The 17,459-nt window shown below is 50.6% G+C and overlaps 2 protein-coding genes across 2 annotated transcripts; both read left to right on the top strand.

Annotated features, from left to right (window-relative positions):
• Positions 1-1,388, top strand: LOC109736690 (transcription factor AIG1). Its single transcript, XM_020295895.4, has 2 exons — positions 1-452; positions 682-1,388. Exons 1-2 carry the CDS (start codon positions 282-284, stop codon positions 1,144-1,146), a joined length of 636 nt encoding a protein of 211 aa, XP_020151484.1. The 5' UTR covers positions 1-281; the 3' UTR covers positions 1,147-1,388.
• Positions 1,389-1,713: 325 nt separating this feature from the next.
• Positions 1,714-4,592, top strand: LOC109736685 (uncharacterized). The gene is made up of 4 exons (XM_020295890.1): positions 1,714-2,111; positions 2,219-3,313; positions 3,519-3,712; positions 4,168-4,592. The coding sequence occupies exons 1-4, from the start codon at positions 1,714-1,716 to the stop codon at positions 4,590-4,592; spliced, it is 2,112 nt and encodes a 703-aa protein (XP_020151479.1).
• The last annotated feature ends 12,867 nt before the right edge of the window (positions 4,593-17,459 follow it).

A 17,459-nucleotide genomic window follows, 5' to 3' on the forward strand; every position in this document is an offset into this window, starting at 1 on the left:
ATATCATGAGGTGATCCCCTCACTATCGCAGCCATATCCATCCATCCTAGCTAGAAATGGGACGAGCTCCTTTCCTTCTTCTTGCACAGCTGCACTAGTTAGTATACTACCTTTAGGCTTTAGCCATCCCCTCGCTTTGTTCACCACACTCGTTGCTCTTCTCAGTTTCAGGCAGCAGTCCGTTGTTCGTTCCATCCATCATTTGTATGTTCCACTGCGACTGAGTGAGTAGAGACTTGTTGCTTCTCGCATTGGTGAGGAGAAAATGGTGGTCTAGACCAATGGCAACATGCCAGGCTCCCACTAGCGCGCCGGAGCTGTCGTCGTCGTCGGGGAGGAGCGCGACGGAGGTGAGGTCGCTGAAGGTCCATAGCGAGTCGGAGAGGCGGCGCCGGGAGAGGATCAATACCCACCTGGCCACGCTGAGGAGAATGATCCCTGATGCTAACCAGGTCAGGCCACTTCTTGTTTTGTTCATACTGAAAAGTTAGCCAGAGATCCGTTTCGAAAAAACAGTTAGGCAGAGGACGAAACCAATCCCTGAAACCAAGTTGACAGGGTAACTGAATTTGCTGCTGAAACAACTTCATTCTTAAAAGAAACACCATTTTCCTGAAAAACTAGAAAATTCAGTAACAGCATTGCTAAATAATACTGATATTTATCTTCTTGTATGAGCAGATGGACAAGGCCACCTTGTTAGCATGTGTGGTGAACCAAGTGAAGGAACTCAAGAGGAAAGCAACTGAAACCACACGATTGCAAGCAACAGCGCCCATCCCTTCGGAGGCCAACGAGATCACCGTCCATTGCTACACCGCCGCCGGCGACAACCAGACCACGTATATTCGTGCCACCGTCAGCTGTGACGACCGGCCGGGACTCTTCGTTGGTCTGGCCGGAGCGTTCCGTGGCCTCGGGCTGAGGGTGCTGAGAACAGAGACGGCCTCTCTGGGAGGCCGGGCGAGCCATTTGTTTGTATTGTGCAAGGAGGACGGCGATGTCGGTGCGGGCCTGAGGGCCATGGAGGGGGCCGTCCGGCAAGCGATGGCCGAGGTCGCCTTCCCGGAGATGGTGTGCGGTGGCAGCTCGTGGAGCAAGAGGGAGAGGATTTTAGAGTGCTGCCCGGTCATGTACTCCGTATAGGTCGTTTCCTTCGGGAAGAATATTTTCAGATGGAATGCGATTGCAAATCCACACACGTCGATCGCACCAAAGCGAGCAAGCAGTCGAGCCAGGGTATTGCGATACCTTGGGATGTGTTTGGTTTGAGAACCAAAAGGCATGGTATGTCGTGGTCTCGTTCCGAAGAAATGGGTTGGTTTCATTCTTGTGTTCGGTTGAAGGTAAAAAATGTCACGGGTTCGTCATTCCTGTGTTTGGTTGAAGATGTTGAGTATATTGTGTACGTATATGTTTATGTATAGGGCTCACATCCTGTTTCCTCTGTATAGTTGAGGTTGTGGTCCACCTCTATAATTATATATACGTGCCTGGTGCACCGATCAATATATCGCGATTGCACAGCCCACATCTTGTCCTTCTACATGGTATCTATCGCACCACCTCCCGCATCACCCCGCCCTCTCTCCCGCACCACCCCGCCCTACCACCCGTGCCGCGCACCCCTCCCCACCCCGCACCAACTCCAGCCCGCGCCGCACCACCTCCCTACCCGCGCCGCGTCACGCGCCCCGAACCCTAACCCTAGCCATGAGCTCCTCCTCCTCCACCGTCTCAAACCCGTTCGCTGGTCCCGATGTCACCCTCGTCCGCGACCTCAACATCCATGAGCGTGTCCCGGTGAAGCTTGATCAAAACACCGCGTCCTACTCCGCTTGGAAGCGGTATTTTTCGCTTGTGTTCCGTGAGTACCTCCTGCACGGCCACATGGACGGCACCGTGGACTCGGCGCTCATGATCAACGACGAGGAGTGGATGATCCTCGACGCCACCATTATCCGCTGGTTCTACCTCACCATCTCCAGCGACCTCTTCCACACCGTGATGGATAACGACGACGACGCCTACGCAGTCTGGACCAAGCTCAACGGCCTCTTCACCGACAACAGGCTGCAGCGCAAGGTCCTTCTCCACGGCGAGTTTTATGGGTGCCAGCACCTTGACTCGTCCATCGATGATTTTTGCATGCGCCTCAAGAAGCTTACCGATGAGCTCTGTGGTCTCGGGTGACGATCTGCGACGAGCTCGTCATCAGCACCCTCACCGCCGGACTCAACGAGGATTTTGGGAACGCCGCCTCCAACCTCACCCTCATCACGGAGCCTACCTTCGCTAAGGTGGTCGCGTACCTCAAGTTGGAGGAGCGCCGGATGCGGATGGCGCTGACTCGCGCGACCCACACCGCCCTCATCGCCGGCACCCGCGGGGCTCAAGCCCCGCCACCACCGCGCCCGACGCCGCCCCAGCCGGCGGCGCCCGCCCTCCCGCCCGGCTTCCCGCCCGCCCCGGCCGCTCCCTTCCCGCCGCCCCAGCCGGCGGCCAATGGGGGGGAGAGGGGTCGTCCCGGCGGCCGTCGCGGCGGCCACAAGCAGGGGGGCGCAGGAGCTCAGGGAGGAGCACCCCGCCCGCCGCAGCAGGCCTATCAGCCGGCCCCGTGGTACGCTGGCCAGAACCCATGGACCGGCGTTGTGCACACCTACTCCATGCCAGTTCCCCGTGCCCCTGCACCGGGTATCCTCGGCGCCCGGCCACCGTCGCACCAGGCGTTCTACGCCGCGCCGCAGCCCTATGCGGCGCCCTACGGCCAGCAGCCGCAGCCAGGCGGGCTGCCGCTGCTGCCCCTGACGGCCCCGCCACAACCTCTCCCGCCGGCGCCGTGGGACCCGGCCCTTGTGGCGGCTCTTCACACCGCCCCTTCTCCATCCAGCTACACCGGCGGCGGCGACTGGTACATGGACACCGGAGCCACCGCCCACATGGCGGCTTATCCTGGTAACCTCCACACCTCCTATCCCGTCCACACTTCCAACCGCATCACCGTCGGTGACGGCTCCTCTCTTCCTATCACCCACATAGGTCATGCATATTTTCCGTCTAACTCCACTCCAATATCCATGTCTAATGTCTTAGTTTCTCCTGAGCTTATTAAAAATCTTGTTTCTGTTCGTTCTCTTACACGTGAAAATCCTGTTACCGTTGAATTTGACGAATGTGGTTTTTCTGTTAAGGACGCTCGCACGCGGATGGTGCTCCACCGATGTGACAGCCCCGACGAGCTCTACCCGGTTCACTCCGCCACCTCCACCACTTTCGCCGCCCCTGTCGCTCTCGCCACCGGAGTGGATCTTTGGCACACTCGCTTGGGTCATCCTAATCCTGCCACCCTTCGCCATATACTTCGGAGTTTTTCTTTCACGTGTAATAAGAACGAGGATCACTCGTGTCATGCATGTCGCCTCGGAAAACATGCTCGTCTCCCGTTTTGGGCTTCTTCTCATGTTGCATCGTACCCGTTTGAGTTAATTCATAGTGATGTTTGGACCTCCTGTTGCCAGTAATACGGGCTTTCTTTATTATCTTGTCATACTTGATGATTTCTCGCATTATCTGTGGACCTTCCCGTTGCGCCGCAAGTCGGATGCTATATCCACTCTCGCCACCTTCTACTCCTATGTTCTCACGCAGTTTGGTCGTCCCATTCTCGCGTTGCAGACAGATAATGGGATGGAGTTCGACAACCTAGTTGTTCGTACTCTTCTCACCACACATGGCACGACTTTTCGTCTCACTTGCCCGTACACCTCGCAGCAGAACGGTCGCGCTGAGCGTATCCTTCACACTCTTAATGATTGTGTTCGGACTCTCCTCTTTCATGCCAATGTGCCTCCGCGCTTTTGGCCTGACGCTCTCGCCACCGCTTCACTCCTCATTAACATCCGTCCATGTCGCACTCGCGGGAACTTTGCACCTCATCACCTTCTCTTAGGTGCACCACCTTCTTATGATGAGCTTCGCATCTTCGGCTGCCTTTGCTACCCTAGCATCGCCGCTATTGCGCCTCATAAGCTTGCACCCCATTCCGTCGCCTGCATCTTTCTTGGCTACCCACCTAACACTAAGGGCTATCGCTGCTATGATCCCATCTCCCATCATGTTTTCACCTCCCGACACGTTTACTTTGATGAGATGGTGTTTCCATTTCAGCAGCAGGTACCCCTTGTTGCCTCGTCACCGCCGGCCACCGCCGGCCCTTCGGCGACTCCATCAGGTGGACGGTCCCGCCCGGCCCTTGGACCGCCTCCGGGTTTTGGCGTTCCTCGCGCCATGGGACGAGCCGCGTCTCGCGCCCCCACGCCGGCGCCAGCCCCCTCGGCCTCCTCGGCCGACCACGACGCCGCGGCTGGTGCCCCTCCTTCACCCGCCGCCCCCGACTCAGGCGCCGCGGGCTCGGGCGCTGCAGGCTCGGCCTCCCCTTCGGCCACCTCGGCCACCGCCTCATCGGCCGCCGCCTCACCGGCTTATTCGCCGGCCGTGTCGCCAGTGGCTTCGCCGGCCGCCTCGCCGGTGGCTTCGCCGCCCGTCTCGCCGACCGCTCCGGTGTTGCCGACTGGCCCTGTTACACGGGCTAGAGCCGGCGGTCACCATCCGAGCCTCTGGTACTCCAGCGATGAGTACCTCCTCGCCGCCTCCACCGCGGAGCCGTCTCCTCTTCCCGCATCCGCTCGCGCAGCCCTCCGTGATCCTCACTGTCTTGCGGCGATGCAGGAAGAGTTTGTCGCTCTTCAGCGGAACTGTACATGGACACTGGTTCCCCGGCCTCCTCGCGCCAACGTCATCACCGGCAAGTGGGTTTTTCACCACAAGACCCGCTCGGATGGTACCCTTGAGCGCTACAACGCTCGCTGGGTAGTTCGTGGTTTTCGACAGCGTGCTGGAGTTGACTTCACTGAGACGTTTGCCCCGGTTGTCAAACCGGGCACGATCCGCACCATCCTCCAGCTTGCGGTGTCCCGAGGCTGGCCAGTTCATCAGATGGATGTCTCCAACGCCTTCCTCCACGGCCATCTTGAGGAGCAGGTGTATTGTAAGCAGCCCACCGGTTTTGTCGACGCATCTCTTCCTGGCCATGTGTGTCTGCTGTCCCGGTCTCTCTACGGGCTCAAGCAAGCACCCCGCGCCTGGTACCAACGGATCGCCGGGTTTCTTCAGACACCGGGTTTCAGCGTCACTCACTCGGATGCCTCATTGTTTGTCTATTGCCATGGTGACACGACTGCATATTTGCTCCTGTACGTCGACGGCATCATCTTGACGGCCTCCTCCGCAGCTCTTCTTCAGCAATTTACTCTTCGTCTGCGTGACGAGTTTGCCATCAAGGACTTGGGTGCTCTACATTATTTCCTTGGCATTGAGGTCGTTCGGCGCCCGGATGGTTTCTTTCTTCATCAGCAGAAGTATGCGCACGAGCTTCTTGAGCGTGTTGGCATGCTCAACTATCACCCTGTTGCTACTCCTGTTGACACGAAGGCCAAGGTTTCTGCTCTTGAGGGCTCGCCAGTGTCGGATGCTCCTTTCTACCGGACTATCGTTGGTGCTCTTCAGTATCTGACTCTCACCAGACCGGATCTTCAGTATGCTGTTCAGCAGGTGTGTCTCCACATGCACGACCCTCGTGACTCCCATTGGACTCTCGTGAAGCGGATCCTCCGTTACATTTGCGGCACGATGACCCTCGGACTCACCCTCACGGCGTCCACTTCTCTGGAGATGATGGCCTACTCTGACGCGGACTGGGCTGGCTGCCTAGACACTCGTCGGTCCACCTCTGGCTACTGCGTCTACCTCGGTCCTTCACTCTTTCGTGGTCGTCCAAGCGACAACCCACGGTTTCGCGCTCCAGCGCGGAGGCTGAGTACCGAGCTGTGGCTAACGCTGTTGCTGAGTGCACCTGGCTACGACAGTTACTTCAGCAGCTGCATCACGACGTCTCTCAGGCTACGGTTGTCTACTGCGACAACGTTTCTGCGGTGTACCTCTCCGCCAACCCCGTTCATCATCGCCGGACTAAACACATTGAGCTGGACATTCACTTTGTGCGCGAGCAGGTGGCCCTTGGACGTATTCGGGTTCTCCACGTGCCGACTGCACAACAGTTCGCCGATGTGATGACGAAGGGACTGCCAACTTCCACCTTCGACGAGTTTCGTTCCAGTCTCTGCGTCACTGGCGCCGCTTCGACTGCGGGGGGGGGGGGGGGGGGGGGTGTTGAATATATTGTGTACGTATATGTTTGTGTATAGGGCCCACCTCCTGTTTTCTCTGTATAGTTGAGGTTGTGGCCCACCTCTGTACTTATATATACGTGCCTAGTGCACCGATCAATATATCGCGATTGCACAACCCACATCTTGTCCTTCTACAGAAGATATGACATGACAAAAATCTGATTCAACTCACCTTGTGGTAAGATTACCTTGCATATCCATGTCATGTATTAACCAAAATAAATATAGCAATTTGCATTAAACTATATATTATATAAATCCCAGCAACATTTCCATTGTATTTATGGTTTTAACAATTAGCAATGTACAATGTCACGGAAAATTCGGCGGAAAGAATGAGTGCGACAGGGTGGGGGTGAGCGAGCGATGAGACGAGGGTATTTTCCTTTTTTTCTATCGATAAGAGAGGAATAACCATGTGATTCTTCGATTTGGTGGAATCGCTTGATGAAGCACATGGACGGAATATTCCTTCTCCGAGGATCACATGGTTCCTGTTTCATCCTCAATTAAACACTGAAATGGTGGGCTAGGAACGGAATCAACCCATCTAGTTCCACTGTATCCTCAAAGCAAACACACTCTTAGAGCGCAGAACAAATATATATTTTTATCATAAGGAGAAAGGCAGGAGCTCTATCAAGTTCATTCAAAGAGGAATACGAAAATACAGATTGCCCTGTTTACGAGGGAAACAATGTCGAAAACCACAGTATTGAGAAAGAACAACTATGCAAAGGCCCCCCAAAAAGAAGAGAAACAGGAATAGAAACAACAATGGCCACATCGGCCAACTCGAAACTCCACCACCAACTTGCCCACAATCCGGTGCTTGGCATGTAGTTCATAATGTTGCCATGCGTCTCTCCAACCATTTCGATTGCTTCATGAAGATCAATAAGGAAACAAAAATCTGAAGATGAGCTACACTATGTTTCTTGAGTAATGTTGCCATGTGATTTAGAGTGATGTTGCCATAAATTTGTTGATAGAGACATAGAGTTGTTGTGTTTACTAACTAATTCTGGCACATAGTGTTGGTGAAGAAGTTGACACGTGTTATAATGTGTTGCAGGGGTATGGTGGTGTCGTGTGAGTGAACAAAAAGTGGCATATAATGTGTGATGGAGTTGCCAAAATATTGACATATGAAGTTGCCATGAGGACGTTTGGTAGATAGCCACTTCTTCCCTCTCTAACCCTTCGATTGATTCGGAAAATTTAATATAGGAAAAGAAATCAAGGATGAGCTAGATTGCCATATATTCTTTAGTTATGTTGCCATGTGGTTGTGAGTGATGTTGACCTCAATTGTAAATAGAGTTGTGTTTACTAGCTAATCTTTACACAGAGTGTGGGTGAGAAAGTTGTCATGTGTTAGAATGTGTTCCAGGGATGGGATGGTGTGATGTGAGTGAACAAAAAATGGCTACTAATGTGTGATGAAGTTGCCAAAAATTGACATGTGAAATTATGATGACAACAAAAAAGCTATGCAAGAAAACACATAAAAAGAGTAGATAGGAAGAAAACAATACAAAGTAGGGTTTTTTTAGCATCGCAAAGAAGTAGGTATATATGTGCATGGTGGTGCGGATGGAAGCCCTGTTTATGCAAACATAGAATGATCACACATACATATGTTTAGTTGTGTTGAATAAAAAGTGCGAGGGAAACAAGAAAAAGTGCTAGTCATTGCAAAAGTTGCCATATTTGCATGTGCTGCCTTATAGCCCCACAAAAAAATATTTGTTAAATTTCGATGTGCTTACAACAAAAAGAATGAAATTCTACCACACCAAACAAAATGTAACTAAACCTAAACTAAACTAAGCGAGGTACCGAAGGCGACGTCATTGGCATGGCCTCTGAGGCCACCAGCACCTCCGTTGACGTCCCCTCCATCTTTGTCGCCTTGTCATTGTCATCCTTCCAGCTGTGGAAGGTCTCCCATGGGTCATGGCAACCCAGATTGGTCGCCACTGCGCACTCCTGGTGCAGCTACCGGGCCACGTCTACCTAGCTGCGACGGTTGGCTGGGAGACGCACTCTTGCCCTTGCCATTGTTGGCAAGGGTACGTGCGGTGTAATCGAACTCCTGCAACCCCACTTTGAGGAGCTGGCTGCTGATCCAGCGCTGGAGCTTGGTAGAAGTATGTATTGGAAATATGCCCTAGAGCCAATAATAAATTGGTTATTATCATATTTATTTGTTCATGATAATCGTTTATTATCCATGCTAGAATTGTATTGATCGGAAACTCAAATACATGTGTGGATACATAGACAACAACGTGTCCCTAGTGAGCCTCTACCGGACTAGCTCGTTGACCAAAGATGGCTATGGTTTCCTAGTCATGGACATGGGTTGTCATTTGGTAATGGGATCACATCATTAGGAGAATGATGTGATGGACAAGACCCAAACTATGAACGTAGCATATGATCGTGTGAAGTTTATTGCTATTGTTTTCTGCATGTCAAGTATATGTTCCTATGACCATGAGATCATGCAACTCACTAACACTGGAGGAGTACCTTGTGTGTACCAAACGTCGCAACGTAACTGGGTGACTATAAAGGTGCTCTACAGGTATCTCCGAGGGTGTCTGTTGAGTTGGCATGGATCAAGATTGGGATTTGTCACTCCATATGACGGAGAGGTATCTCAGGGCCCACTTGGTAATATAGTATCACAATGAGCTTGCAAGCAATGTGACTAATGAGTTAGCCACGGGGTCTTGTATTATGGAACAAGTAAAGAGACTTGCCGGTAACGAGATTGAACTAGGTATGGAGATATCGATGATCGAATCTCGGGCAAGTAACATACCGATAGACAAAGGGAATAACTGCATACGGGATTAACTGAATCCTTGACATCGAGGTTCGACCGATAAGATCTTCGTAGAATATGTGGGAACCAATATGGATATCCAGGTCCCGCAATTGGTTATTGACCGTAGAGGTGTCTCGGTCATGTCTGCATAGTTCTCGAACCCGCAGGGTCTACACACTTAACGTTTGGTGACGATATAAGTATAGTTGAGTCATGATGGTGGTTATCGAAGGTTGTTCGGAGTCCCGGATGAGATCCCGGAAGGGATGAGGAACTCTGGAATGGTCCGGAGGTGAAGATTGATATATTGGACGAAGGGTATTGGAGTCCGGAAGTGTTCCAAGGGTACCGGGTGATGACCAGCATGACCGAAAGGGGTTTCGGGAGGCCCCGACAAGTGTTGGGGGGCCTCATGGGCCTAGAGGAGGGGGAACACCAACCCACTAAGCGGTTGTGCACCCCAAGCCCCCTTCCCACGTTGCTTGAGGAGGTGGGGCGCCTCCCTAGTGTTTCCTCCAGTTGCCTGGGGGGCCAAGGCACCTAGGAGGAGGCGCCCAAACCCATGTAGGGTTTCCCCTTGGTGGCCGCCACCCCTAGACGGGATCTAGGGGGCCCCTCCCCCACCCTCCCCCCTATATATAGAGGAGGGGAGAGAGGGCAGCCACACCCATACGCATCTATACGTGCCACGGCGCTGCTCCTCCGCTTCCTCATAGCCATCTTCTTCTCCGTAGTGCTTAGCGAAGCTCTGCTAAGATTTCTTCACCACCACCGCCACCACGCCATCGTGCTGTCGGAGGACTCAAGCTACTACTTCACCATCGCCCGCTGGATCAAGGAGGTGAAGGCGTCATCAAGCCGTACGTGTGTTGAACGCGGAGGTGCCGTCCGTTCGGTACTAGGTTGGGAGTTCGCGGGACAGATCGTGATTGAATCGCGAAGACGTTCGACTACATCAATCGTGTTTCTTAACGCCTCCACTTAGCTATCTACAAGGGTATGTAGATCCAATCTCTCCTCTCGTAGATGGTCATCTTCTAGATTGGATCTTGGTGAGCGTACGGAATTTTTTGTTTCCCATACAACGTTCCCCAACAGTGGTATCAGAGCTAGGTCTATGTGTAGATGACATCACACTACTGCAGGATGGTCCAAACGCGACACTACGATCAGAGACCCTTCGACGAAACTGTGTGCGATGCCATAATCGCAAACGGTGGTGTAAAAAACAGTCAAAAAAGGTGCAAAACGTTTGCGATGATAGATGCATCAAACACGGTTCAGAATTTAGTTGCGTGTGCGATGCAGAGCATACGTTTCAGCTCAATTAACTGTTTGGGATGAGGAGGAACAAAAGAAACGGGCAGCCAAATGAAGGCGTGTGCGATATACAGCATACGGTTCACTGGGATGAACTGTGTGTGATTAGGCAACACAATGGAAACAGTTCAACTGAACAAGATGTGTGTGATACGCGGCAAACATGTCCGTAACCAGAAATGTGTGCGAAGACCAATAATAACACAGACGATTGCTGCTAATAAGCCGTGTGAATTGCTATGTCTACAGTAGAATAACATGTATATATATAACTGAAATAAACATCCAATTACATAAGTGACTATACAGCTCATTCGCACACACCTCAATAAACAGTTGCATGCATTCTAAAGTAGGAGAAACGATCGTCTAGTCGTCTACTTCTTGTGATGCTCCCGCCACTGCTATGTGGCTCGATCCCTCGTCTGAGTTAGGAAGAAGACAGTTCCTCATGTCAACTATCCGCCTGTACATCTCGTAGCTTGTGTACGCGTCCATGGCCGCGTACTTGAAATGTTGTTCATCCAGTCTCTCATGCCACACACTGTGCCAGGCGTTCTTGTCCTTATTCCTCTCTTCCTTCATCTTCGCGTAGTAGGGGTCGATGATGGCCGATGCGAGGTCAACCAGGGAGTTCAGTTTGTTTCGTCGCTGCCCCAGACCTTGTAGTGGTGTTGGATGTTGACAAGATTCGGGCATTTCAAGTCCGAAACCTTGAGCGCTTTTAGATCGTTGGTGGTGTCCACCATAGCAAAACTGTAGTCGGAGCTGTTGATAAACCTGGAGAAACGCTCGCAAGGCCTTGTGGCAAGGTGGTAGTGGTAGACGAGGACGTCATGTCGCACACACAACTGGCTGACGGCAACCTTCTGATCGTGCTCGGCACGATCGATGGTGTACTCGAGGTCGAAGCCGACCACTCGGTACTTGTCACCGGCAATGAACTACTCCATAGTTTGGATGGAGCTCTCCATCGAGACCGGATCGTTCGTGTACACAACTGAGAGGGCCTTTCCCCTCACGTGGGTGTCCACTATGTGATGCGTGGTGAACTGCCTGCCGTTGTCGTCGTCGGCCGCTTGGAGCGCCATTGGAACCGCTAGATGTCCTCTCTGTACGTGTCCTCGTGGGTGTGCTTATTGTGTCATGTGAGATGAGAGATGAAGGTAAGTGGCCGAAGGAATAAAAGGGGGCCGGGCGGCGTGGATTCTCGGCACGTCCGCATGGTAGTTTTTGCAGCGGGTAACTGCATCGTCGCGCCGCGTCCGGCGCAACCGCTTGCACACAAACGTGCGTGATCGTGCGCCGGCCCCAAACACTGGCAGCGCGGGTGGAGGGATGAGGGTAGAGCACCCGGAGGGATGCGAGAGAAGAGCGCGCGCGATGGGACGCGAGCAGAGCGCGCCGCGGCCGCCTGAACCGCAAGCAACCACACACATAGAACAGTGGAACACGCAGGAAATGGTCGCCTACAAGCCGGCCGACAGTTGCGTCGCTGCGTAGAGAGCGGCCGTGTGCTACCACCTCCGTCTAGTCTATAGTCTCCTTTATATTCTGTGCCATACTTTGCCCTCAAATTTAACCAACAAAATGTTAATGCATGTTTTAAAAATTATATAATTGGAAACTATGTTCAAATACAAATCCAACTATATAATCTTTGGCGACATGCATTCATATTTTATTAGTTAAATCATACTTATAAACCAGGACGGTGGTATAGTAGGTAATTAAATTGCAAACGTTTTTTTATTAACCGTATGTGTACATGGCCTTTCATCCTCCTCTCGCACGTCTTGTCACCCCGCTGCCGCACACGGCTTACAGCGCAAGCTTGCGCAGCGCGCAGGGGCGTTCTTTTGGCCAAACGGTGGTGCCAATGAATCGTCGGTGAGCCCGTTCCCGCGCAAGCTTCCCGCCCGACTCTGTGAAATCCCCCAAAATCCCAATGCTTACCGGCCTACTATAAAAACCCTCACGTTCGGCGAGTCCTGCGTCGCATTTCCCCTCCCTCCCTGTAGCTTATCTCGTCTGCTTCTCCCACAATCGCCAATGGCACTGGTCCGTCGTCATCGATCAGCCACTCCGCCGTCATCAGAGGACAGCTCCAGCTGGGAGGCTACATCGCGGCGGCGGCGCAGTCCCCGGCGTAGTGTAGTGTGCGTAGCGTCCCTGTTGGGTGTGTGCGGAACACCCACCACACGCTCTGCCGCCGGTGCCCGTCGGCAGCTGTTTCCAGCCGTCGTTGCTGCCACACCACCGTCGAAAGCCAGGGCCATCGCCCGCTCCACCGCCGCGGCCCGAAGGCGGGAGGTGGCCGTCGTGGCCGCCACCCCACTGCCGGCCACTGTGGCCATCACCCGCTCCGCCACCGCGGCCCGAAGGTGGGAGGTGGTGGTCATGGCCGCCACCCCGTCGTCGGCCGCCGTGGCTGCCAGCACACCGTCGACCGCCGGGGTCATCACGGGCTCTGCCACCGCCGCCCGAAGGCGGGAGGTGGAGGTGGATGCCCGCACGTGTGTCAGCGACCTTGTGTGCTACGCCGAGTTCCTGCGGGAGGAGGAGGAGCGCCTCGTCGAGCATGCAAAGAGCCTTACCGCCGCCGTGGCCGCGGCACACACCGCCTCAGAGGCGAGAAATCAAGAGATCTACGAGGAGAACCACCGCTTCGAGAGGGGTCGTCTGGAGCGGCAGAGGGCGTTCGAGGTGAGCGTCGCTAAAGCTGCAACAGTGGCAGGCACCGCATTGCGGTTGCCCAGCTCGTCGGTAGGCTCCTCCTCCTCCGCCTCTTACTGACCGTGCTCGGTAGAGGAGAGGCAGCCGGAAGTAGTACAAAGCCCCTCTGCAGCAGTAGTAGTATTTAGGGGCTATTTTGTTTAGTTCATCTGACTATAGATGTGGTGGAACTGTACAACGCACTTAAAATTAGCTAGTATATATAGTTGAACTAGCTATTTTAGTACGTGGTTGGCAACAATTGGGGAAAAGTTTGGTCGGTTCAGCTGTCGAGTTGAATTGTTTGTATAAATTAAGAATGACTGCTTAATCTATGAATGAAATCTATGCTTAATTACTGAATTTTAGTTACAAAAATTAGATACTGCTAGTGATTTTTAGCTTCATATTTTGACAAATTGCACTGTTACAAGGATTGACAAATCTTACCAAATTGTTTGTACGTGGTTGCACACGGGTCATCCAAAACAACCGTTTGCGTTGAAGGGACGCACAAATCCTGCGCTGCTCTCACTTTGCATACGGGTGTTCTATCTAAAACGTTTGCGATCAAGAGCTGCAGAAATGCTGCTCGGCACATTTTCTCTTGGCTTCCTGGGGAAGCTGTCAGTTTGCATACGGGTGTTCTAACTAAAATGTTTGCGATGTGTTTTATATTTAAAAAGTGAATTAAACTGCAGCTTGGGCGCCATTAATGGAGAGGATGCAAGCAAGGCGGGCAGCCATGGAAGTCAAAGGGCTCGCTTCCCAGAGAGCCTGCACAGCGTACAGCTCGCACGCTTCCCGGTGAGCCTACGCATTCGAGGACAGCTTGCACGCCTTTCGGTCAGCGTGCGCACCGGTCGGCGCTCGCACGCCTCCCGTTCAGTCAAGGTCAAGCAGCTGTCTGCACAACTCCTCCTACAACCATTAAAACCAAGACACATGGCGTCATGTGAATGGTAACAGAATACACACGGTTTTAATTCTACAAATGTTTGAGATATTAAAGTGGCAGCTATTTTTTAAAAATGCCTTTGTTGGCTGTCATTATTCGAGTGCGCCTTCTCTCAAAATGGACACAAAAATGCCACAGCATGTCGGGTGCCATTCCATGATAGCATAACAAGTTTCATGACTTTCAGACGAGTTTTGGATTTACTAGAATTTAAAAACCATGCATCTCAATGTTTTGCCAGCAATCAACGGTGCCCTGGTGTTTGAAATTCATTCCCATTTGTTGCATGGGACCTAAGAATGCACCCAAGGACACAGATTTCATTTTTCAACCAATTTATATGCACTGGAGCATGTGCATGTAGTTCAAATTTGAATTATGCACATAAATGCATTGAAAACTCAGTTAATGCATAAAAATGTCCAAGACCCCGAAAAATCACAAAAATTCACACAACACTCCTGTTGTTCTATGTTGACACGAGAAATTTTTTTGAAAGCAATAAAAGGCAATGGATATCGTTTCGTCCTCAAAGGTGGGCGTTCCCTACCGAAAACCATCATGCTTGTTGTGAGAAGCTTCGGTTTGTGAGAAGCAGAGACCCAAACCTGCCCCAAATGGGACAAATTTTTTGCCATGGTATGTTGATGCCGCTCCATGATAGCATGCCAAGTTTCATGAATTTCAGACGAGTTTTGGATTTACTAGAATTTGAAAACCAGGCATCTCAATGTTTTGTCGGCAATCAACGGTGCCCTGGTGTTTGAAATTCATTCCCATTTCTTGCATGGGACCTAAGCATGCACCCAAGGACATAGATTTCATTTTTCAACCAATTTATATGCACCGGAGCATGTGCATGTAGTTCAAATTTGAATTATGCACATAAATGCATTGAAAACTCAGTCAATGCATAAAAATGTCCAAACGAACCCCAAAAAATCACAAAAATCCAAACAACACTCCTGTTGTTCCATGTTGACACGAGAAAAAATTTGAAAGCAATGGATATCGTTACGTCCCCAAAGGTGGGACGTTCCCTACCGAAAACCATCATACATGTTGTGAGATGCTCCGGTTTGTGAGAAGCATATACCCAAACCTGCCCCAAATGGGACAAAAAATTTACCACGGCATGTTGATGCCGCTCCATGATAGCATGCCAAGTTTCATGAATTTCAGACGAGTTTTGGATTTACTAGAATTTAAAAACCAGGCATCTCAATGTTTCGCCGGCAATCAACGGTGCCCTGGTGTTTGAAATTCATTCCCATTTCTTGCATGGGACCTAAGCATGCACCCAAGGGCACAGATTTGATTTTTCAACCAATTTATATGCACCGGAGCATGTGCATGTAGTTCAAATTTGAATTATGCACATAAATGCATTGAAAACTCAGTTAATGCATAAAAATGTCCAAACGAACCCCGAAAAATCACAAAAATTCACACAACACTCCTGTTGTTCTATTTTGACATGAGAAAAAAAATTGAAAGCAATAAGAGGTAATGGATATCGTTTCGTCCCCAAAGGTGGGACGTTCCCTGCCGAAAACCATCATGCTTGTTGTGAGAAGCTCCGGTTTGTGAGAAGCATATACCCAAACCTACCCCAAACGGGACAAATTTTTTACCATGGCATGTTGATGCCGCTCCATGATAGCATGCCAAGTTTCATGAATTTCAGAGGAGTTTTGGATTTACTAGAATTTAAAAACCAGACATCTCAATGTTTTGCCGGCAATCAACGGTGCCCTGGTGTTTGAAATTCATTCCCATTTCTTGCATGGGACCTAAGCATGCACCCCAAGGGCACATATTTGATTTTTCAACCAATTTATATGCACTGGAGCATGTGCATGTAGTTCAAATTTGAATTATGCACATAAATACATTGAAAACTCAGTTAATGCATAAAAATGTCCAAACGAACCCCGAAAAATCACAAAAAATCATGCAACACTCCTGTTGTTCTATGTTGACACGAGAAAAAATTTGAAAGCAATAAGAGGCAATGCATATCGTTTCGTCCCCAATGGTGGGATATGCAGCTGTCTATATATCGTTTCGTCCCCAATAGTGTTCTATGTTAACCATCAACACTCAATATTCGCCTTCCGCTTCAGTAGTTTTCCAGAGGAGATGCAGCTGTCTATATACCGTCTATGATGCTAATTCTGAAAGGTTCTACATGTTGCATGTGAAACTTGCTGCTGGTGCAGTTGTGTAATGGGGTAGCTGAGTGCTGAAACTATATCATGTTGTACTCTGATGTATTTCAATTATGAAATTCTGCTTCCTTAATATGGAAATGAAATATATTGTGTGCTTAATATGAAATGTCAATTAGATAAATAAATGGATTATGAATAATCGGATAATTAGCCTGCTAATGGATAATTAGCCTGCTAATTGGGTTTTGCTATTGCAAACGGTTGTTGAAAAAATACCGTGGGCGATGACCTCAGGCAACATACACAGTTTCTAGGAATAAACTGTGTTGGATCAATGAACAATCACACACGAATTTCTCTTGAAAATTGTTTGCGTTAGGCCACTTTGCGCAAACGTTTACCACATAAAACATGTGTGTGATGGACAGCCTTTGCCACACAGTTTCTTCTACGGACCGTGTGTGATACATTCAATAACGCAAATGATTTGACGGGAAAAATTGTGTGTGATGTACTTGTGAATGGAAACATTTTCCTTGGAGCGACTGTGTGGGATGTACATACAAACGGAAACGTTTAGCGGGGACTGATTGTGTGGGATGTACTTGCGACCGGAAAAAATTTCTCTGTATAATTTTATTTTTTAGCTCTACTGTACGTATTTCCATATTTGAGTGCTCGCCGGTCGCACACGACCTCATTTTGCCGAATGTGTGTGCCAGGAGGGCATATCCCCGACGGTTTCTAGGTCATGTGGGAAGGAACCCCCTATCGCCCACACTCACTTGGCGACGGTTCCAAATGCAGTCGCGGAAAGGGGTTAAAAACCGTTTGTTTAGGACCGACGCGCATCAGTGTCACGAGTAGAACACAAAGGAGTTTGCGGGGGTTGATATTCAGATTGCTTCCTTCCTTGGTCTTTTCTTGATTCAGCGGTATTGTGGGATGAAGCGGCCCGGACCAACTTTACATGTCGACGTACATCAGACCGGTTCCATCGACTGACATGTGACTTTGTTGCATAAAGATGGCTGGCGGGTGTTTGTCTCTCCCACCTTAGTTGAATCGGATTCGACAAAGGCGGTCCTTGTAGAAGGTTAAATAGCAACTTGCATATCACCGTTGTGGCTTTGCGTAGGTAAGAATCTTTCTTGCTAGATACCCATAGCAGCCATGTAAAACATGCAACAACAAATTAGAGGACG

This window comes from Aegilops tauschii, chromosome 1 (genome assembly GCF_002575655.3).
Source record: "Aegilops tauschii subsp. strangulata cultivar AL8/78 chromosome 1, Aet v6.0, whole genome shotgun sequence".
NCBI lineage: Eukaryota > Viridiplantae > Streptophyta > Magnoliopsida > Poales > Poaceae > Aegilops > Aegilops tauschii.

Coding starts and splice junctions, on each gene's coding strand:
- LOC109736690 (XM_020295895.4), top strand. CDS start 282: ATGGCAACATGCCAGGCTCCCACTAGCGCGCCGGAGCTGTCGTCGTCG. Junction 453..681: donor TGATCCCTGATGCTAACCAG/GTCAGGCCACTT, acceptor TTGTATGAGCAG/ATGGACAAGGCCACCTTGTT.
- LOC109736685 (XM_020295890.1), top strand. CDS start 1,714: ATGAGCTCCTCCTCCTCCACCGTCTCAAACCCGTTCGCTGGTCCCGAT. Junction 3,314..3,518: donor GCCACCGGAGTGGATCTTTG/GCACACTCGCTT, acceptor TCCTGTTGCCAG/TAATACGGGCTTTCTTTATT. Junction 3,713..4,167: donor GTTCGACAACCTAGTTGTTC/GTACTCTTCTCA, acceptor TTTCCATTTCAG/CAGCAGGTACCCCTTGTTGC.